The 20,200-nt window shown below is 41.5% G+C and overlaps 1 protein-coding gene across 4 annotated transcripts in view; it reads left to right on the forward strand.

The window, feature by feature from the left end:
* The first annotated feature begins 2,644 nt into the window (after positions 1-2,644).
* The window catches only part of LOC117538078 (interleukin-1 receptor type 1-like), a 34,427-nt gene continuing 16,871 nt past the window's right edge, over positions 2,645-20,200 (forward strand). The window contains exons 1-2 of one of the 4 annotated variants that reach the window (XM_034203601.1): positions 2,645-2,818; positions 17,856-17,933. In XM_034203601.1, the coding sequence (XP_034059492.1) occupies positions 17,858-17,933 (76 nt within the window). In that variant the 5' untranslated portion in view covers positions 2,645-2,818; positions 17,856-17,857. Of the gene's footprint in view, positions 2,819-6,918; positions 7,060-17,388; positions 17,407-17,730; positions 17,749-17,855; positions 17,934-20,200 lie in introns of those variants that run through there. The other 3 variants (XM_034203600.1, XM_034203602.1, XM_034203603.1) reach the window with 3 other exon arrangements.

Below are 20,200 nucleotides of genomic sequence, written 5' to 3' on the forward strand. Positions count from 1 at the left end.
CTTTTTGATTAGATTTCTAGTGAGAAGTGTATATTGTACTTTTAAAATCGACGTCCAGTGGATGTGTAGGATCTATAGTTTAATAGATATTACGAAGATTATTTGAGGTCTCGTCAGGAGAACGTTAATATACTACGTGTTTCCCCCTATTCATTTCTATTGACGGCAGCGTCCATGTAAAGTTAGCCTCAACCCTCACGGGGTGAAAACAGTACTTCTCAGGGGATGTGTTTCTATTTACATACCAAATCTAACTATGTTGTAAAAAAAAAATACTCTGTGTTATAGTTACAGCTGCTGTTTCTGCCAAATCGGTAACCTGTTTGGGATGGTCTGCAGCTGTGTGTGATTATGTAAATGAGCTGTGTGGTTGCCCCAACATCATTGGCTGTCATCTCCTGGTCCACTTCCGAGGACACTGATTGGAGCACGCCGGGCCTGACGTTCTCCAATCCCTGTGCAAACCCAGCGCACACCTGCTGGAGAGGACTACAAAGCTGGGGACAATCATCACTCTGGAGGCTCTGTATTATGGGACAGACGCCTCAAGCCTCTCGCTATATTACCGTCATACTTTGTGGTTCGTTAGACTGCCTAGCAGTGTGTTAGTAGGGTTCTGTGTTAGCTACACGGACTAGCCGTGTGTTATAGTATTCTGTGGTTAGCATTCCTGTGTATCTTGCTTAGATCCGGGTGATTAGCACCACAGCCCCGTTTTGTTTATTGTTTTGTTTCCACTTTAGAAGTGAGGTATTTTCTTTCCTTTTGTATAGTACTCTTTTGGAGACCCTTTTGTTAAATCGTAACAGCTTGACCCGTTGTTGGGCCAAGTTGTTCGTGTACATCATTTTTGCTCAGTTGTAGTTACGAATAAAACACCTGTAACATATACCAATTCTACTCTGGTCGTGTCGTTTCCCTTTTGTTCCTCTAGCCAATTGGGAACGTAACAGTTATAATATATGATGTTATCATTATTTTTAAATAAATAATGCATTATTTAGTCTTTAATGGGGTTGATTAACTGTTCTGTTTGTTGTGAGCCAGTATTTGTTGGAATTGGAAATGTATAATGAATATTAAAATGGAAATATGAAAAAGGTGCTACGATTTTAAATTTAAAAGCTACTTAAATAACGGATGTGGTTCTCTATTGAATGATTTACACGTCTAATTGTCCTTTAAAGTTGTTTCCTCATACAGTAATTGTGTTTAAAGCACTCTGTGTTTTCTTGTAGGTTTGATCAAATAAATACCATGTTGGCACACATATAAAATAACCTTCGGAAAGGGGGAATCCTCTTTTTGCAGCTTACTTATTTAAATGTACAGTATGATTTAAAGATGACATTGTAGTGTTCTTAAATAAGGCTTTTGCACAATCTGATATTTAATTTAGAGGCATTAGAGAATGGTTTACGCTCTCCGTCAACTTGAAAACCTGCACACTTTAGCATGTGTTTACTGCATGGAGAGAACTCATTTGCACATTTTTGAAAACCTCTTTTTACAACTGGGGATAAAATACAGATGAATTCTGATAACATTGGGTGTGTTTACTCATTGAAGTGCGCACAATAAGAGTTTTGAATGTTTACCGAACATATATTTAAACATAAAGCAGGAATCATTTACAGGGGTGACTGTGGCTCATCTTTCAAACCAGAAGGTTGTGGGTTCGATCCCAGCCCGTGCAGTCAACATGTGGAAGTGTCCTTGGGCAAGATACTGAACCCTGAGTTGCTTCCGATGGCCGTGTGTGTGTGTGTGTGTGTGTGTGTGTGTGTGTGTGTGTGTGTGTGGCCTAGCATTACTATACTTGTGGGGACCTAAATCTGTTTATACAGTCACGTGTGGGGACTCGCCTCCCTTATGGGGACAAATTGGATGTCCCCATAAGGGGGATCATTAATTTTAGGGTGAAGACTTGTTTAGGATTAGGGTAAGGGTAAGGGTTAAGGGTTAGATTAAGGGTTAGGGTTAGGCATGTGTTGGTTAAGGTTAAGATAAGTCTCCAGGAAATGCATGTAAGTCAATGTAATGTCCCCTGAAGTGATGTATACATGGTGTGTGTGTGTGTGTGTGTGTGTGTGTGTGTGTGTGTGTTAGCTTCCCTAGAGCAAGTGGTACTGCTATACATGAATGAGACATGAATGGGGTCGAAAAGACCAGATAAAATGATATATAAGAACACGCCATTTACATGAAATTGTTAAAAGGCGATATCTATCATTGGTATTGACTTTACTAATCTTAGATATATTATTTTGGTTAAGCATAGGTTGATCATTTCATTTTCAGGTATGTATCTCAAGTTGCTTCCCTGTTCTGCCACAAGAGGTCTCAAAATGACATTGTTAAAATAAAGCAGCTTCCTATGACACAATAACATAAAAGCATAAGCTTCTGTATTGGGAAAAGCTGAACTCATAAAGATGGGATTAATAAATGCTGGATGGGATTCATAGGAAAGAACAGTGTAGCACGCAGAGACATGTGTTTTTGTTTAATGAATTACTTCTGACTTGTTAACTTGTTCTGTGTAAAATGTCTGCGTGTGGTGTGAATCATATGCGGGATCCAGACTGCTCTCCTCCCAGTTATTGCTCAAGACATTTGGACACACGCTGGCTTTCAAAAGATCCTTAAAGGAAATTGCAACATGTGCTGAGGGCTCCAGAAAAAAAGGAAGTCGAAGCTGGAGAGGACACATCTGAGCTAAGATTTGTCTTCTCTTTTTAAAGATGTTTTGACAGGATTTCATGTGACCTGAGAAGGCTGTCTGCCTTTAAGGAAGGACTTCAACAACATCAGGCGGGTGAGTTCTCTGTCTCTAAACTCCATTAACACAGAGGGTGGATTATTGTGGGTGATCAAAAATCCCTGAAATTGGCATTTCTGTCCGTGACGTAGCTACAGGACTGCCTACTTCACATCTGAAGAGATCAATACTTCAGTGAAGGTCAACAACACTGGACTTTGTTTGGACAAACAAGAACCAGAACTGCTTTAGCACACTTTGCTCACCTTTTTCCCACAATTGCACAATTTGCTCCAAGTCATCTGTAGAAAAGTCCACCTTATTGCAGAGCTCTCGCCAAATCCTAAAACAAGTTCAATAGATGTTCTTCTCCATTAAACATTTGCAACGCCACTTTTTTCCAATTGATATGCTTTATACCAGTGGTTCTCAAATGGGGGTACGCGGACCCCTAGGGGTACGTTGGAGTACTGCAGGTGGTACGTGAGATTTATTTTATGTTAATGAAAAAAAAATATTTTAAAAAATAGATAAATATACCAATTTTAGGAAAAGTAACGAAGTTTGAGCAGTGTGGGTTTTATATGAACAGAGTTACACATATTTCAAAACGTGAAGTGTAATAACTGCAGTTTGCCTCCCTGTCAGAATGACAAAGGTCCTCATTGCAACACAAGCCCATGTTTCACTACATTGTAAGTACAACTTATTAAAAAGATCAGTTCAATGCAACTAATGTCGTCTTAGTGTTATTGCATGATGTTAAAATGGGTTTGCCATGAAATTAGTGATGGATTGTAAACATTTGAAATGTAGCATTTAAGTGTTTCTCAGTTACAATGTTGATACACTGATATAGTCATATAGTCATTTCTTCCCTAACAAATAGTTTTGCGCTGATCAGGGGGTACTTGGCTGAATCTTTTTTTCAAAGGGGGTACATTATTGAAAAAAGTTTGAGAATCACTGCTTTATACAGTACGTCTTTCCTGCTATTTCTTGACACAACATTGTGTTTTTTGGAGATGTACCAACAACTGTCTGTTGAGTCAGAGGGTAAATACAAAAATAACATTGTTGTTTCTTACATTTTCAAGTAGAAGCCTTTAAATACAAGAACAAACCTCTAAATGAGCATATGTCCCCCTTTAACCCAGGTTTTGGAGCAGGGTTAGGCACATCTAATCTAAAGTAATTGCTCAGAGAAGATATCTAGTGTGTTTTCATGTCTGTCATTAGTTTCCCTGGTGTGTCTAATTTCCTGATTGTTTTCACCTGTCACTCCTTGTGTGTCTCCTGTGCTCATCAGTGTCAGCCCCGCCCCTGATTGTTCCCACCTGTGTCTAGTTACCCTGTGTTTAAATTCCCCTGTCTCCCAGTGTTTAGTGTCAGTTCGTCTTGTCTCTTGCCATGGTCAGGTCTATGCTCTTTTGTGCTGAAGAATAGTTTTGTTCCTCACTACGTGAGCGATTTTCCTTTTGGTCTCATTTTTTGTCATCTCATCCTGAGATTAGTTAGTGACCTTTTTTTGTTCATCGTGTTTTTTTGGAAAAATAAAGTATCTTACCAATACTTTACCTCTGTCTCCCTGTCTGCAATTGGGTCCAACATCCTAAGTGGCTGAGATTGTAACAGAACGAACTGACCAGAATATGGACCCAGCGGATATGGAAGATTTTGAGTTAGATCTGTTCGATCTAGACTTTTCCCTTTAATGTTCTCATGCCGAGTGGAAAGGAACTTCTTCTAGAAAGGACAAAGAGGCTATTCTCGAGAGGGCACGAATGGAGGTGGCCGAAATGCCTTGGTTGAGGAGTTTGTTGCCGGAGTGGTTACAGCTTTTCACAAGTTGTCCTGAGGACTGGTCCGACGCATCTAACCCTTTCCTCGGATCCGACTATGGTCCTGTTGGAGGTCCACGGAGTCTCCAAAGAGCCTCTAGGAGACGCAGGGCCAGGATTCCAGCCCGTGCTCCAACAGCCATGATCCCAGTGTGGGATTCCCGGTCTGCTAGCCCCAGGCATGCTAGCTCCCTGTCTCCCAATTCCCAACCTGGCACCATATGCCTCGCTGGGATCCGTCTGAAGTCAACCCATGCTTCTGCCCCAGCTCCTGCTCCTGTCCAGGAGTCATATGCTGGAACTCGTCTCGCTTATGGAGGTCCACGGAGCCTTCAGGCGGCTGCTAAGAGAAGGAGTCGCAAAGCCAAGCTAGCAGCCATGCCTCCATGCGCCAGTACCGGCCCACGCAGCTTTGCGTCCATACTCCATTACCTGGCTTACACAGCCAGGGTCCAGGCTTCTGCTCCGCCCCCAACAGCCATGGTTCCGGCTCCAGTGCCGGACCCAGCAGCCATGGTTCCGTGCTCCAGTACCATCCCACATAGCCATGGTACCGTGCTCCAGTACCATCCCACACAGCCATGGATCCGTGTTCCGGTTCCTTGCCCAGCAGCCATGGTTCCGGCTCAAGTACCGACCCCAGCAGTCATGGTCCCGACTCCAGCTCCTCGTCACCTGTTGACTCATCGGCCGACGCCAGCTCCCCGAGTCCTGTCGGCATACCGGCCGACTCCAGCACCTCGTCTCCTGCTGGCTCTCCAGCCGACGCCAGCTCCCTGAGTCCTGTCGGCATACCGGCCGACTCCAGCACCTCGTCTCTTGTTGGCTCTCCAGCCAACGCCAGCTCCCCGTGTCCTGTCGGCGTACCGACCGACTCAAGTCCCCTCTCAAGTTCCTACCCGAGTCCCCTCTCAAGTTTCCTCTCAAGTCCCCTCTCGAATCCCCTCTCGAGGCCCCTCTCGAGTTCCCTCTCGAGTTCCCTCTCGGGTCCCCTCTCGAGTTCCCTCTCGGGTCCCCTCTCGAGTTCCCTCTCGGGTCCCCTCTCGAGTTCCCTCTCGGGTCCCCTCTCGAGTTCCCTCTCGGGTCCCCTCTCGAGTTCCCTCTCGGGTCCCCTCTCGAGTTCCCTCTCGAGTCCCCTCTCGAGTTCCCTCGCGGGTCCCCTCTCGAGTTCCCTCTCAAGTCTCCTCTCGAGTTCCCACTCAAGTCCCTACTCAAGTGTCGTTGGAGGTTCCGCTGGGGGTCCTGCCAACCCTATGTCCTGTGCCGTTGGAGGCCCCGCCGACTACTCTTCTGCCGGGGGTCCTGCCAGCCCTGTGTCCTGTGCCGTTGGAGGTCCCGCCGACTACTCTTCTGCCGGGGGTCCTGCCAGCCCTGTGTCCTGTGCCGTTGGAGGTCCCGCCGACTACTCTTCTGCCGGGGGTCCTGCCAGCCCTGTGTCCTGTGCCGTTGGAGGTCCCGCCGACTACTCTTCTGCCGGGGGTCCTGCCAGCCCTGTGTCCTGTGCCGTTGGAGGTCCCGCCGACTACTCTTCTGCCGGGGGTCCTGCCAGCCCTGTGTCCTGTGCCGTTGGGGGTCCCGCCGACTACTCTTCTACCGGGGGCCCTGCCAACCCAATCCCATGTCCTGTTTTGTTGGAGGCCTCGACATCACCTGTCTCGCCGGGGTCCTGCCAACTCCTTGTCGTCTTTCGTGGGGGATCTTGCCGACACCTGTCCCACCGGCTCCGGTTCCTGTCCGGTCAACACCGGCTCCTGCCCGGTCCCCTGAGAGCTGTGGTCTTCGCCCCTCCTCGAACTCTGCCTTGCCCCCGGGCCGTCCGCCCGAGACCCCCTTTTTGAACTCTGCCTTGCCCCCGGGCCGTCCGCCCGAGACCCCCTCCTCAAACTCTGCCTTGCCCCCGGGCCTACGTGAGCGATTTTCCTTTTGGTCTCATTTTTGTCATCTCATCCTGAGATTAGTTAGTGACCTTTTTTTGTTCATCGTGTTTTTTTGGAAAAATAAAGTATCTTACCAATACTTTACCTCTGTCTCCAATTGGGTCCAACATCCTAAGTGCCTGAGATCGTAACAACCTGAACCTGAATGTGAGTCCAGGTACGCAGCACTATACACAGTATATATGGCGCATAAGTGATATTGCACAACAGAGGTGGTATACTTTATTGTTAAATGTGCGGTGATCTACCATGGTTGTAAAGTAGATATTGTTATAAAGGTTTCTCAATAAAGCTGTTTTATTTTTGAGGTAAGTTATTGTAGTCAGGGGAAGGTTGTGTTGCAAAAAGCAAAGGGAGGTATGCAGAGATTTGACAGAAGCAATGAAAACATTGTGTGTGATCTGGAGATGGGACAGAGTTGAGTCAGAGCCGTCTGAGCACGAGGGGCACGGGTGAGGTTTCCTCTGAGCGCTGCTGTGTAAACGATTCACTCCTTCCTGCGTCTGTCACTTTCTGTGAGGTGAGTCAATATAATCTGCTCAATTTTGCTAATCAAGTGTTTAATTTATAATTTGACTCTTGGCACCGAAAGCATGTAGAACAGATCAGATTCAGATGGCTTTGAGCAACACACTGTAAGCATTGCATGTTTAAGAGAAGTGTGTGTAATGCCAACCACAGTGTAAACACACTTCCTTCAACATTATGTTAGAGGCACCTGCTGTATGCAAGCCATTCATAGAGAGTGATATACCTAACCTCAGAGGTGGGAGAAGTACTCAGATCTTGTACTTGAGTAAAAGCACCAGAGTGTAGGAATACTCTGTTACAGTAAAAGTCCTGCATTCAAAATGTTACTGAAGTAAAAGTATTAGCATCAAAATATAGAGAAAGTAGCAACAGTAAAAGTATTCATTGTGCAGATTGGTCCATTTCAGAATAATATATATGATATGTTTTATAATGATTGATCATGAAAGTGTTCTCAAAGCTGGTGAAGGTGCAGCTAGTTTGAATGACTTTGTGTACTGCAGGGTAGCTGGTGGATTTACTCCAGGTGGAACTAAAGTCTGATTTAACACTTGATTATATTTACCATCATTCATCCAAGTGGAGTAAAAGTACACCCTTTACCTCTGAATTGTAGTGGAGTAGAAGTACACAATAGCAAAATGGACAAAATCAAGTAAAGTACAAGTATCTCAAAATTGTACTTGAGTACTTAGTTAATCTACACCACTGTCTAATCTCATATTAGTGGTATGGCACTTTGAGTTATAATGAAAACTTGAAGAGGTGTATTTTGGTCAGTTGTTTCTATGCTCGCCTTCCAGACAAAAGAAGGTCTTGTCAAATATTTTCAGAAAGCATATTGTTGCCGTGCAGATGTTATCATGTCCATCTGAGCCAGGCTGAAAGACACGTAGAAAGAAACTCGTAAATAAGAGCCACTGACCAGGAGAGAATAGAAAATAAAGCTTTAGTGTGTTAGACTTTGATATCTGTGGGTTTTATTAACGACTACTGAGGTTGGGTTAGTGAAGCAAAAGCATTTAAAGACTTCATTGTATTGACTGTTCAATAGAAATATACCTCATCTCACTTCACACTAAAAACAGTCATATTGTTGCAGTCATACTGTACTCTCTTGCTCTGCTGTTGGGTAAATCCCATTGTCTTTAAAGCACCAAATGAGTCTTTCATTTTGATATCCTCCCAAAGGCTTATGAGGTGGCTTCAACGTTAACCCGGCATCAAACTCAGAAATTGAACTAACCTCACAAACTTCCCTTAAAACCCACTTAATGGTTGAAATCTGTCATTTATATCCGAGTATTCCCACATTGTTTTGTCCCTAATCATTTCCAGCAGACTACCATTTAGTGATGCCTCTCGAAATTTCCGGTCACTGATAATACTGCATCTTTAATTTCAGAGATATTTTCTCAGACGTGGTTAAAAATAAACTTTCGAGGCAGGACATGAGGATCAGACACAGTGTTCCTCGGATGGCGAGCATGTTTTATTTCGACAATCCTAAACCGATTTCTATGTTAGAAAAAGTTGTGGGGACACTTTTCAGATAAAAAAACACTACTGCATTAAACGCCCCCGCAAACATTATACATACATATGTTTACAATACCTTTTTTACAGCTAGTGCAGTAACTATGCTACGCTGCTGCTTTACCATTATCTATTGAATTATTACTAATATTACTGCACCACTTGGGTTACTAGAAATACAACTAAAAGTGTGAACAGTCCCTTGAGATTGTAGATCTCTTGTGCAAGTTAACCTTCCTCAAAGTGTACAATTCTGCGCAATTCTGTTCCAGAACATTTTAAACACATTTTCCTAATGCCTTTGGCCATTTCCAAAAGTTGAGGGGACATGTCCTCAGGGTCCCCAGTATAAACGATGCCTATGGTCAATGAACATGATTCTGTATGCAAAATACCATAGATATAGATCAACTTATTAAATTATTTTTGCAAAGGAGCTATGAGCTCTTAGATGAAAAGGAAAGCTTCACTGGTTTGACTCGTCAACTGGGAGGGACTGTCAGTCTTCTGGAAAAAAATGTGCTGCCATGTTTTGAGGTCATCTCTTATAATAATCAAATAATCTGGGCCCAGGAGTTCAAAACTTTTAATCCCTATCTGATCAGATCAGATTTGGATTTTGGGGAGTTCAAAACCAAAAAACAGGATTAGGATCGCTTTGATATCCGATCAGATCAGGAAATCCAAGCTTTAATCTGGATCAAATCTTCAAAACGGGTAGTTCAAACCGACAGCACAGGATTGGGATCAGTTTGATCCCAAAAAACTGGATTATCCTGATCCCACCAGAGGGGTGGGTTTCTAGTGGATTACCAGAGCAGAATGTACTGTACCATTTATTTTAAAATGTTTCAATTTAAATTAGATGGCAAAGTTTGTTATACTACACACTTTTTAGCCTTCATGGAAAATACATTTTATTTTTTCCATTTTTGCTCACGTTTGTGGTGGCTTATTTTGTTTTCAACCAAAAGTTGATGACATAAATGTTTATGCTCATAAAAGTATCACAACAAAGATTGTCAATCACAAATGTAATTTAGATTAAATTAAAAATATCTTCAAAAAAAAAGTCCATCATCTGTCATCACCTTTCAAAAGTAATTGCGGACAATAGATGTCTGCAATGTGGTCTCTTGTCTTCCTTGTATTATTTTTCATATCCACTAGATGGCGATCGGTAGGATTAAAGCACTGATATTTAGGATCTAGTCATCTTGAAAAGTCGTAATCTGGATCAGGGTGATCCTATCCTGAATTGCTTTGAACTCCAGGGACAACATTTGGCCGACTTGTCTGATCCTGGATCACAAAAAATGGGATTTCAAAATCTGATCGGATCTGATTGAGATGAAAAGTTTTGAACTCCTGGGCCCAGGGTTTCAATTCTCCATAATCATTTGGGGTCACATCCTCTTCCTCAATGTGTTTTTTGCTTTCCAAGCACTTTTCCATCCCTCTAGTAACATGAGATGTTGTTTTCCCGCAGCTCACATGGGCGCAGTTTCCCCAAAAGCATCTGAAAGTAGAGTTGACCTTTGTCGGATGCTACTTTTTAATGTTCGTTTGAGGAGTCTGCCACAATTGAGTCGACTGCAATTGAGCCCCAAAACCAAATTCAGTCGAATTCAGGATGGCCCTGAGGTTGAGACCAAATGTAATCTATGACAGTGTAAACGGAAACATATACGCATGTGGAGAAGGGTACAAATAAACTCTTGAACATTCAATTGATACTGAGGGAATACAGACTTTCTATAGAAGACAACAATTATCACAGGGAAGACTAACCAATAATGATGGAGTTATAGTGAGTTGTAACTCCAATATCAGTGTAATTTCAATACTTGCTTCAGCATATTAACTCTGAATGTTTGGCGAGATTTTGTAATAGGAATCTTTTCAGTTTTTCTCAGTTTTTGCTTATAGGAAATGGCTAAAAACGATGTGTAGTTCTGGGGAGAAATGTGTCTAATATAATGTTTTCCTTGCAGGAGTTAAGTGTTGATCCCCTGTTGCACAGTGTGTTTGTTGAACAGCGTGAAGAGTTCACGCTGTTCAACAAACAGCTGCGGTGCTTCCTCACGTTTGTCTCGTCAGTAAATAATGACAGGAATCTTCCTTTTCATGGTGACTCATAACATGACTCATGTTGGTGCAATAAACCAAATCACTGCTACAGTACAGTATCACTGCTTTATTGTGTCGAAGCCATGGCCGAAGCCACACTCACATTTTATTGGCACTGCACTAAAAACTACGTTGAATTATCTACAGTGAAAGTAATAGCAAAAGTAAAATAAGATTATTAATATACTTGATTGCCAGCATGACACAGGACTGTAAAAGCACTGACTCGCTTTGTTTATGGAGCGTTTATCTGTTCAATAAACTTCATGTTGTCCAGACCTTGGACCTGTGATCACTCTTCAGGCTGTTATTGCTATCGCTGTCCCAGGAACAGATGGACAAAGGTCGCACAGCTGAGCAGATGTAATGTGTAAGCCAACAAACGCAACCAGCACTTAACCCAATGCAAACAGAAACTAATGGACACTTGTTCCTTTCAGTCAGTGACATCACACATTACATAAAAGTATTTAGCCTGGTTCCTGCCATGAAAGCATTCTCTACAACACTGCTTCTCAAACTTTTTTCAGTCATGTACCCCCTGACCGACCCCGAAAATGTTTGATCGAAAAAGCCTATACAAATAATTCCAATATAGTGATGTTCCCTCAGTGATTTATTAACTCCTTTACAACAAACTAAGGTTTTTCAACTGAAGTAATATCTGTTTAACAAACCAATGAACAAAATGATATATTATGCAAAACTATGAAATACAATACACCAATTTGACATGTTTATGAGGTTCTAGGAATATGTTATATACAATTGTGTTTTATATTTAATTTATTGTACTAAGATTATTTTTGTAATCATGCATGGTATTTTTTTTATTTATTTTTTTTTTTTTTTTAAATCTCACATACCCCCTGCAGTACCCCAACGTACCCCTAGGGGTCCGCGTACCCCCATTTGAGAATCACTGCTCTACAACACTGCCTTACATCTCAGGTCACCTTGTACGATTAATAATAAGTCAGTTACAAACTTGTTGGAGATTATAAGAAACCCCAATGAAAATGTATCTGTCCGTGACCCCTACATGGTGAGGATAAACACATTAGTAATGATGTTACATTAGCCTTCAGAAAACAGAAGATGGGGCCTTGCTTGAAGAGGAAAAGTCCTTTAGTTGTTTTAGGCTTCAAAAGTATCCAGCTGATCTTCCTCCAATCCTCCCACTGTTGTTTGAATATCGCTGCGTCCAATTCAAGAGGCTGGATCCTCAAAAGACTAAAAGCTAGAACAAACAAATCAAACATGCTTCAAACCCTGGTCCCGTTTCAAACACTAAATAATTATGAATGACTAATACTAGTAATAATTCAACCTTTGGAAATGGGAGAAATAACAGGGTTTTTGTGCTTCTAGAACAAAGAGCCAACTCAACTAAGCGATGATTACTTTGTATTGTGAATGCCGTAATTCTGCCATTACCAGCGAATTGGTAGACAGCACATTGTTTGGCGCCATGATATCCTCCCATAGTGCATTGTTTTGGTGTCCGATAAGCCTCTAGAACTTTCTGGCTTTACAAGTTGAAAAGGAGGACTTCAATGAGGGTCTCTGTGAGGATTAGACTTTGTTCTGTATGGAGGTAAAACAGCTTCAACCTGGATCTTAGATTTTCTGAAGACAAACCATTACAGGCCTTCAGAAGATCCGACCTGCTGATTGAAAGCTGATAGAGGATTACAGTCCTTGATATGATGGCCGTGCGTTCTTACAATAATAGAAATGGTTGCACGACTTGAATGATTTCATCTGAGTAGCAATGTCAGTGTTCTTAGCCTGAAGGTTAAAAAAGCAAGCATGGATATAAAAAGGCACAAACATTTTGGCAGGGGCATCCTCTTTCTCTTTCAACAGTTTCCTGCCAGGAAGCATATTTCCATTGGCTGTCTAGCTGTTGTCTGCAGTCGAGTGCAGAGAGGGTTATACTTCAGTCAAAGTAATAATACTACACTGTTAAAATACTAGTACTTCATTTAAAAAGGTACTTAAGTGTTAACTATGACCAGGATAATGTACTTAAAGTGTAAGAAGTAAAAGTACATATAGTACATACAGAAAGAAACAAAAACATTTTTTTAAAGTTCTTCATAAATTTGTGTGTAAAAATCTGGATTTATAAAGTAACTACAGCTATAAAATATGTAGTAAAAAGTTTCAACCCCTTGAATTGTAGTGGAGTAGAAGTATGAAGTGGCACAGTAAGACATTACTAAAGTAAAGTACAAGTACCTGAAATGTGTAAATAAGTACATTACTTGAGTAAATGTACTTAGTTACTTTCCACCACGTTACCATTCATATGTGAGGGTTAAGTTAAGATGTGCAAAACTGAAAAGTAGGTTCAACTTAATATTATTGCTTTCAACTAACCCAATACAGTTGTGTGAAATGTGTTGACATAATACATTTATTTAAAGGTCAAACATTTTTCAGTGTACAGTGTTTTCACCAAGTGTGAATGAACTGAGAAAGCTTGTGTTATATAATCATCAAACCGTCAGCCCAACCCACCGCCAACACCTTCAGCCCTCCCTAAACGTTTCTCTGCTCAGTCATATCCGTTTTTCTCAGCCTCATCATGTTTGACTTCCACATTCACCACAGCCTGAACCTGCACATCTCTTCCCACGCTCCTCTCTGCCCGGACTTGTCCCAGAGCACAACTACGCTTCCTAAACGCTCTGAGACTCGAGAACCAGAAACAACATACAGAAGCAGAAGATGAAGTCTCTGCCTCGACAAAAAAAACGTATAACCTCCAAGCTTTAAAGGTCACCGATTATGCAAAATCCTCTTCTTCATGTCTCTTCTACATCAACATGTGTCCCCTCTTCTTCATGTCTCCTCTACATCAACATGTGTCCCCTCTTCTTCATGTCTCTTCTACATCAACATGTGTCCCCTCTTCTTCACGTCTCTTCTACATCAACATGTGTCCCCTCTTCTTCATGTCTCTTCTACATCAACATGTGTCCCCTCTTCTTCATGTCTCTTCTACATCAACATGTGTCCCCTCTTCTCCATGTCTCTTCTACATCAACATGTGTCCCCTCTTCTTCATGTCTCTTCTACATCAACATGTGTCCCCTCTTCTTCATGTCTCTTCTACATCAACATGTGTCCCCTCTTCTTCATGTCTCCTCTCTACATCAAACATGTGTCCCCTCTTCTCCATGTCTCTTCTACATCAACATGTGTCCCCTCCTTCTACATCAACATGTGTCCCCTCTTCTCCATGTCTCTTCTACATCAACATGTGTCCCCTCTTCTTCATGTCTCTTCTACATCAACATGTGTCCCCTCTCTCTCATGTCTCTTCTACATCAAACATGTGTCCCCTCTTCTTCTGTCTCCTTCTACATCAACATGTGTCCCCTCTTCTTCATGTCTCTTTCTACATCAAACATGTGTCCCCTCTTCTTCATGTCTCTTCTACATCAACATGTGTCCCCTCTTCTCCATGTATCTTCTACATCACATGTGTCCCCTCTTCTTCCTGTCCTCTACATCACATGTGTCCCCTCTCTCCATGTCTCTTCTACATCAACATGTGTCCCCTCCCTCTCCATGTCTCCTCTACATCAACATGTGTCCCCTCTTCTTCATGTCTCTTCTACATCAACATGTGTCCCCTCTTCTCCATGTCTCTTCTACATCAACATGTGTCCCCTCTTCTCCATGTCTCTTCTACATCAACATGTGTCCCCTCTTCTTCATGTCTCTTCTACATCAACATGTGTCCCCTCTTCTCCATGTCTCTTCTACATCAACATGTGTCCCCTCTTCTCCATGTCTCCTCTACATCAACATGTGTCCCCTCTTCTTCATGTCTCTCTACATCAACATGTGTCCCCTCTTCTTCATGTCTCTTCTACATCAACATGTGTCCCCTCTTCTCCATGTCTCTTCTACATCAACATGTGTCCCCTCTTCTTCATGTCTCTTCTACATCAACATGTGTCCCCTCTTCTCCATGTCTCTTCTACATCAACATGTGTCCCCTCTTCTTCATGTCTCCTCTACATCAACATGTGTCCCCTCTTCTTCATGTCTCTTCTACATCAACATGTGTCCCCTCTTCTTCATGTCTCTTCTACATCAACATGTGTCCCCTCTTCTTCATGTCTCTTCTACATCAACATGTGTCCCCTCTTCTCCATGTCTCTTCTACATCAACATGTGTCCCCTCTTCTTCATGTCTCTCCTACATCAACATGTGTCCCCTCTTCTTCATGTCTCTTCTACATCAACATGTGTCCCCTCTTCTTCATGTCTCTTCTACATCAACATGTGTCCCCTCTTCTTCATGTCTCTTCTACATCAACATGTGTCCCCTCTTCTTCATGTCTCTTCTACATCAACATGTGTCCCCTCTTCTTCATGTCTCTTCTACATCAACATGTGTCCTCTCTTCTTCATGTCTCTTCTACATCAACATGTGTCCCCTCTTCTTCATGTCTCTTCTACATCAACATGTGTCCTCTCTTCTTCATGTCTCTTCTACATCAACATGTGTCCCCTCTGTGGAAAGAGACTCTGAAAGTTTCAGGAACAAAGATTCTCTCTCTTTTTGTCCTGATCCATTTCTATAAAAACCTGTCTGAAAATGAGCAGAGTTTGGTCACTTTATGTAACAGACAGAGAATCAGCACTTTTGAAACAGGGCTGAAACAGAGGGGATGATGGGATGCTATCTGTTTGGTGTTTGGAGCCATATATTGATGAAAAACAGTATAATAGACGACCTTTAACTTATATTTGCCAAATTCCATATCTGTAATCAAAATGTAAGACTTTTTTTAGCTTCTCGCTTCTGTATGTTTCTTTGCAAGAATACATGTTTAAGGCCGAAGCAGGGAGTAGACCATCTTAAACCTCAGTTGAGCCCTTGAAAACGCCCTATATTGTAAAGATCAGTGAGATATGCTTGTAGTGGAAAAACGTTTGATTTGATATTGTGAATGCATGTGGTGAAAAGCGTGGTAAGATTAGATCAGTTTCTATCAGATAAGACTATGAAGCTGAATGAGGTGCACCAAGCTCAAACTCAATACTGTTGCACAATATGAGAGGGATTGTTATGAATCTCCTAAAGGTTTCTCAACATGAACCAGAGGGTGGAAACATGACACATCATCATGCATCCAAATCATCCTGCTTATCTGTGTTCTGGTTGGGTCTGATTAAAGTTAACTGCATTTGTGGACACAATTCCCTTCGTGATTAAATTAGAATAACTCTTCATCCTTCACCTCAGGGGCTGAGTAGGTTTTCTACACGTTTTGGAACAGGTTTCAAAGCCATAACTTGATTGAAAAAATGCGTGAAATTGTGGATAGGGATGAGAAACTTGGTTGTAAAACTTGGCTTTGATTTGAGACATGAATAAAGATCCAAGGGGAAAGCTACACAAGTTCTGTGGAACTGAGTCAGTCCAAACACATGTTTCCAGCTTTAGTCACGTGCTTTAATTACAGTCCAGGGAGATGACTCGATAGACAACGGTACTGGTCATTTATCAAAACAATCAAAAGTGACAGCGTTGGTTGAGGGAAATTAAAATTACAATGCATTTTTCTCTGGAAAACTAACAATGTAATGTTTTTGTTATTTGATATATCGGCATAGTTCAAGTTCTTTTTTAATAGTTGATCAGCATCCTGTCAAGAAATTGATGGTGCCATTTAGTACCAAAGTGTACCGAATCTATGTAGCTTTTTGGTACCGTCCAATTTACCAAATATCAAAAACTTTTATGGGAAAATATTTGTTTATATTCATATTTTCATTTATATTGTTAAACTTTTTACATTTGTAATGCTATTTTATTTCTATTTCTGAAATATTTTGGACTGTTTATTTCTTGTGTCTTAATTTCTCTTATGTACATTGCCTTGTGTTTTTTATGCTGCTGCAACGCAAACATTTCCCAAATTGGGATAAATAAAGTATCTATATATCTATCCATCCATCCATCTACCTACCTATCTATCTATCTATCCATCTACCTACCTGTCTATCTATCCATCTACCTACCTACCTATCTATCTATCCATCTACCTACCTATCTATCTATCCATCTACCTACCTATCTATCTATCCATCTACCTACCTACCTACCTACCTACCTATCTATCTATCTATCCATCTCTCTATCTATCTATCTATCTATCTATCCATCTATCTATCCATCTACCTACCTATCTATCTACCTATCCATCTACCTATCTATCTATCTATCTATCCATCTACCTACCTATCTATCTACCTATCCATCTACCTACCTATCTATCTATCCATCTATCTATCTATCTATCCATCTAATGAACACACCTGAGCTCTAACCTCAGCACTGTTGTTGCCTTTCTCAGTTTTACAAGTTAGCAACATGAACAAGCTTCTGTAACCACAAATATGCTTTGACCTACGCATTGTTTAACCAACTAAAGCACAAATTACAAATGTTGAGACACACTCTCAGAGAAAGACATACTTGTGGTAAATCACCATTTAACGTGATGGGTACTGTTAATCCTACATGAGCCACCTACAAAGGAAGTCATGCCAAAAACGCACTCGACTCGACAGGGCACCAGCTTTCTATGAGGGTTCATTCACAGATGTCACGCGAGGCTGAGTAGGAATGCTCGATTGCGTAAGACGATTTTCAGGAATGCATGGACTCCTTCCAAAGCGTTACGCAGAGGTTTTTGCACAAATGACTCCTGAAATACTAGAACATTTGTCACAACTGTTTGTACAAGTGAGGTAGAGAGAAGAGGGGTTAGACAATTAAAGATGTTTAATGTCTGTTTATACTTTGTACAATTACGTAAAATGCTTTTACAAAATATAGGAAGCAGTAATAAAAGTATCCATAGAGTGAAGAAAAAGTTGCTTTAGAGAGGAAGAGAAGAAATATAAGGGGAATTAAAGAGTGGCTTTAAGAAAAGAAAATTACATTTACATTCCCTCGTGACCGGACAGAAGAGGTCCAGTAAGTTGTTGGCTGTTTTCCATGATTACAGGCAATTCCTCTAGTAGCACTTTGACTAAGGTTGGTTGTAAACGCTCATCTCTAACTGTTGTTGATCTGTTTTCCAGCCATGGGCCGGTGGTCAACCCTAGGAAGCCTTCTGTTTTTCCTCGGGCTATCTGGGATCTGTACAGGATTCGAACAAGGTGAGTCCCACTGTGCTCTCAAATTACTCTTTACTAGAGCTCTGAGACTATATAAAACATAACCATGTAAAGTGCATATATCTTAAAGGAAATTACAGTTCATACGTTTTTTGCCAAGTATGACTAACATCCATCTCCAGTATGTAGAGAAGTGTTTTACTGCCCTCTGATGGTCACTGGTGAAACTGCAGTGACTTGTTCTGTCAGTTCTCAGCATTTCTAATAGATGTGAAGGTTGCTGGCTCTAATCCTGGACAGTCAGGAAACAAAATAATTATAACTTATAAAATGCAAGACATTAAAGGTGGGGTAGGTAATTTTGGAGAAACCAGCTTGAGTGCGCTAGAATTTGAAAATACACAGCCGGGACAAATCTGCCACTTCCTTACAGAGCCCCTCCTCCAACACACACATGACTGGAAGGCTGACAGGCAGGTAGGCCATCCAGTTATTTTAGCCGGGCCGGCTCAGATGATTGGTCGTGCTTTTTACAGCGCTATGGCTTCCAGAGATGACTTTTTTTTATGGATTTTTTTGTCAAAGCACTTCAGATATTCATTGCTATCGGGATGTTAAGAGCATTCCATGGAATATAACAAAAAGTGTATCTCGAGCCGGTTTCTCAAACTTACCTTTAAGCGCTACAGCAGGGGTGGCCAACCCGCGGCTCTCGAGCCGCATGCGGCTCTTTGCCTAGTTTCATGCGGCTCTTCAGTTCATATCGAATTGTATATGTGTGAGTTTGGGGGAGAGACACTGACTCCTGACCATGGCCGTATCTACCATTGAGGTCACCGAGGTCCGGACCTCGGTAATATTTTCCAAGCTGTGTATATAACAAAACTTGTGAAATAATTGCACTAAACGGGGTTCTTTGTAGTACTTCCATTTACTGACGATGGGGGCACTGCATAACTACGTAGCCTCGATTAAAGCAAACAGAAGAAGACGACATGTATCAACAAACCACCGCAGCCCGGACTTGAACCGGAGCAGCGGAGGAGTGATGAAGTATCTAGAGATCTGAGTCCAGCGGGCTGCTTGTGTTTCTGTTCATCAGGACATCATATGATCAGCAGATCCTGTGTGAACGCTCTACGTTAGTCACTGGACGTCCGACAACATGCACACTAACTGATATTGCAGCTTTAGGCTATACTTTGGTTTAAATTGCGTGAATAAACTAGAGAGCTAAAGTTAATTACATTCATCCAATGTCAGAAGGATTACCTTTTAACAAACGTTTTAATGTTTTTCTTTCATTTCAATTTGAGTAAAACATTGAAGATATAACATTGTATTGTTTTCTTTTTACACTGACTCAGATAATGAAAAGACTACGTCAGTCGAAGCTCAGCTTTGGTAAGGAAGAGACAGGACAGGCAGAGAGAAAGAGAGAGAGAGAAAGTGATGGGAGTCAGGGAGGAACTGCAGGTACAGTCACACAAAAGAATGTAGGCTTAATAAGCCCGTCTATCTATCTATTTATATATAACAATAGTCTTACAATAGGCATAATTTTAAAACAACATCTATTGCAGTTATGATTTCATAATAAAACACCATTTGCTTACATCTTTGTTCTCTTTTGAGAATCAAACAAAACAGATTTAAAAAAAAAAAAAAATGCAAACAAACAAGTGAAATGAACTAAATCAATCAATCAATGTTTATTTATATAGCCCAATATCACAAATGTTACATTTGTCTCTGTGGACTTCACAGTTTGTACAGAATATTAGTATGACAATACGATACCCTCTGTCCTTAGACCCTCACATCGTACAAGGAAAAACTTCTGGAGAAAACCCACAGTTTAAATGGCTGAATTGCTTTTAATTCACTGGCAGGAGCGACAAGTGAGGAGGAGCAAAAAATGAACAACGAGGGAGAGATTGAACAAAGAGAAAGAGTAGAGGACAGAGAGAGTAATGAACAGGAAGAAGACAGAGAGACTAAAGAAGATGGAAAAGAGGGTGCAGGTCCTTCTGCATGTCCAGATAATTAATAGTAACAATCAACTGATTCTTATGTATTACACTTTCAAAAATAATTTATGCTGCATTCACTGACATGGTTTGAAATCAATATATTATCCGATTTGTGACCCCCCTCAGGACTTAAAAAGCACCTAACTAGATCATGAAAATCCCAAAAATCTCGGGGGTATCCCCCGAACCCCCCTAACATGTTTGGACCTCGGTATTTAGGAAATCCTGGATACGGCCCTGCTCCTGACTAGTGTTTTACGGTGTACCGATACTTGA

This window comes from Gymnodraco acuticeps, unplaced genomic scaffold (genome assembly GCF_902827175.1).
Source record: "Gymnodraco acuticeps unplaced genomic scaffold, fGymAcu1.1, whole genome shotgun sequence".
Classification (NCBI taxonomy): Eukaryota; Metazoa; Chordata; class Actinopteri; order Perciformes; family Bathydraconidae; genus Gymnodraco; species Gymnodraco acuticeps.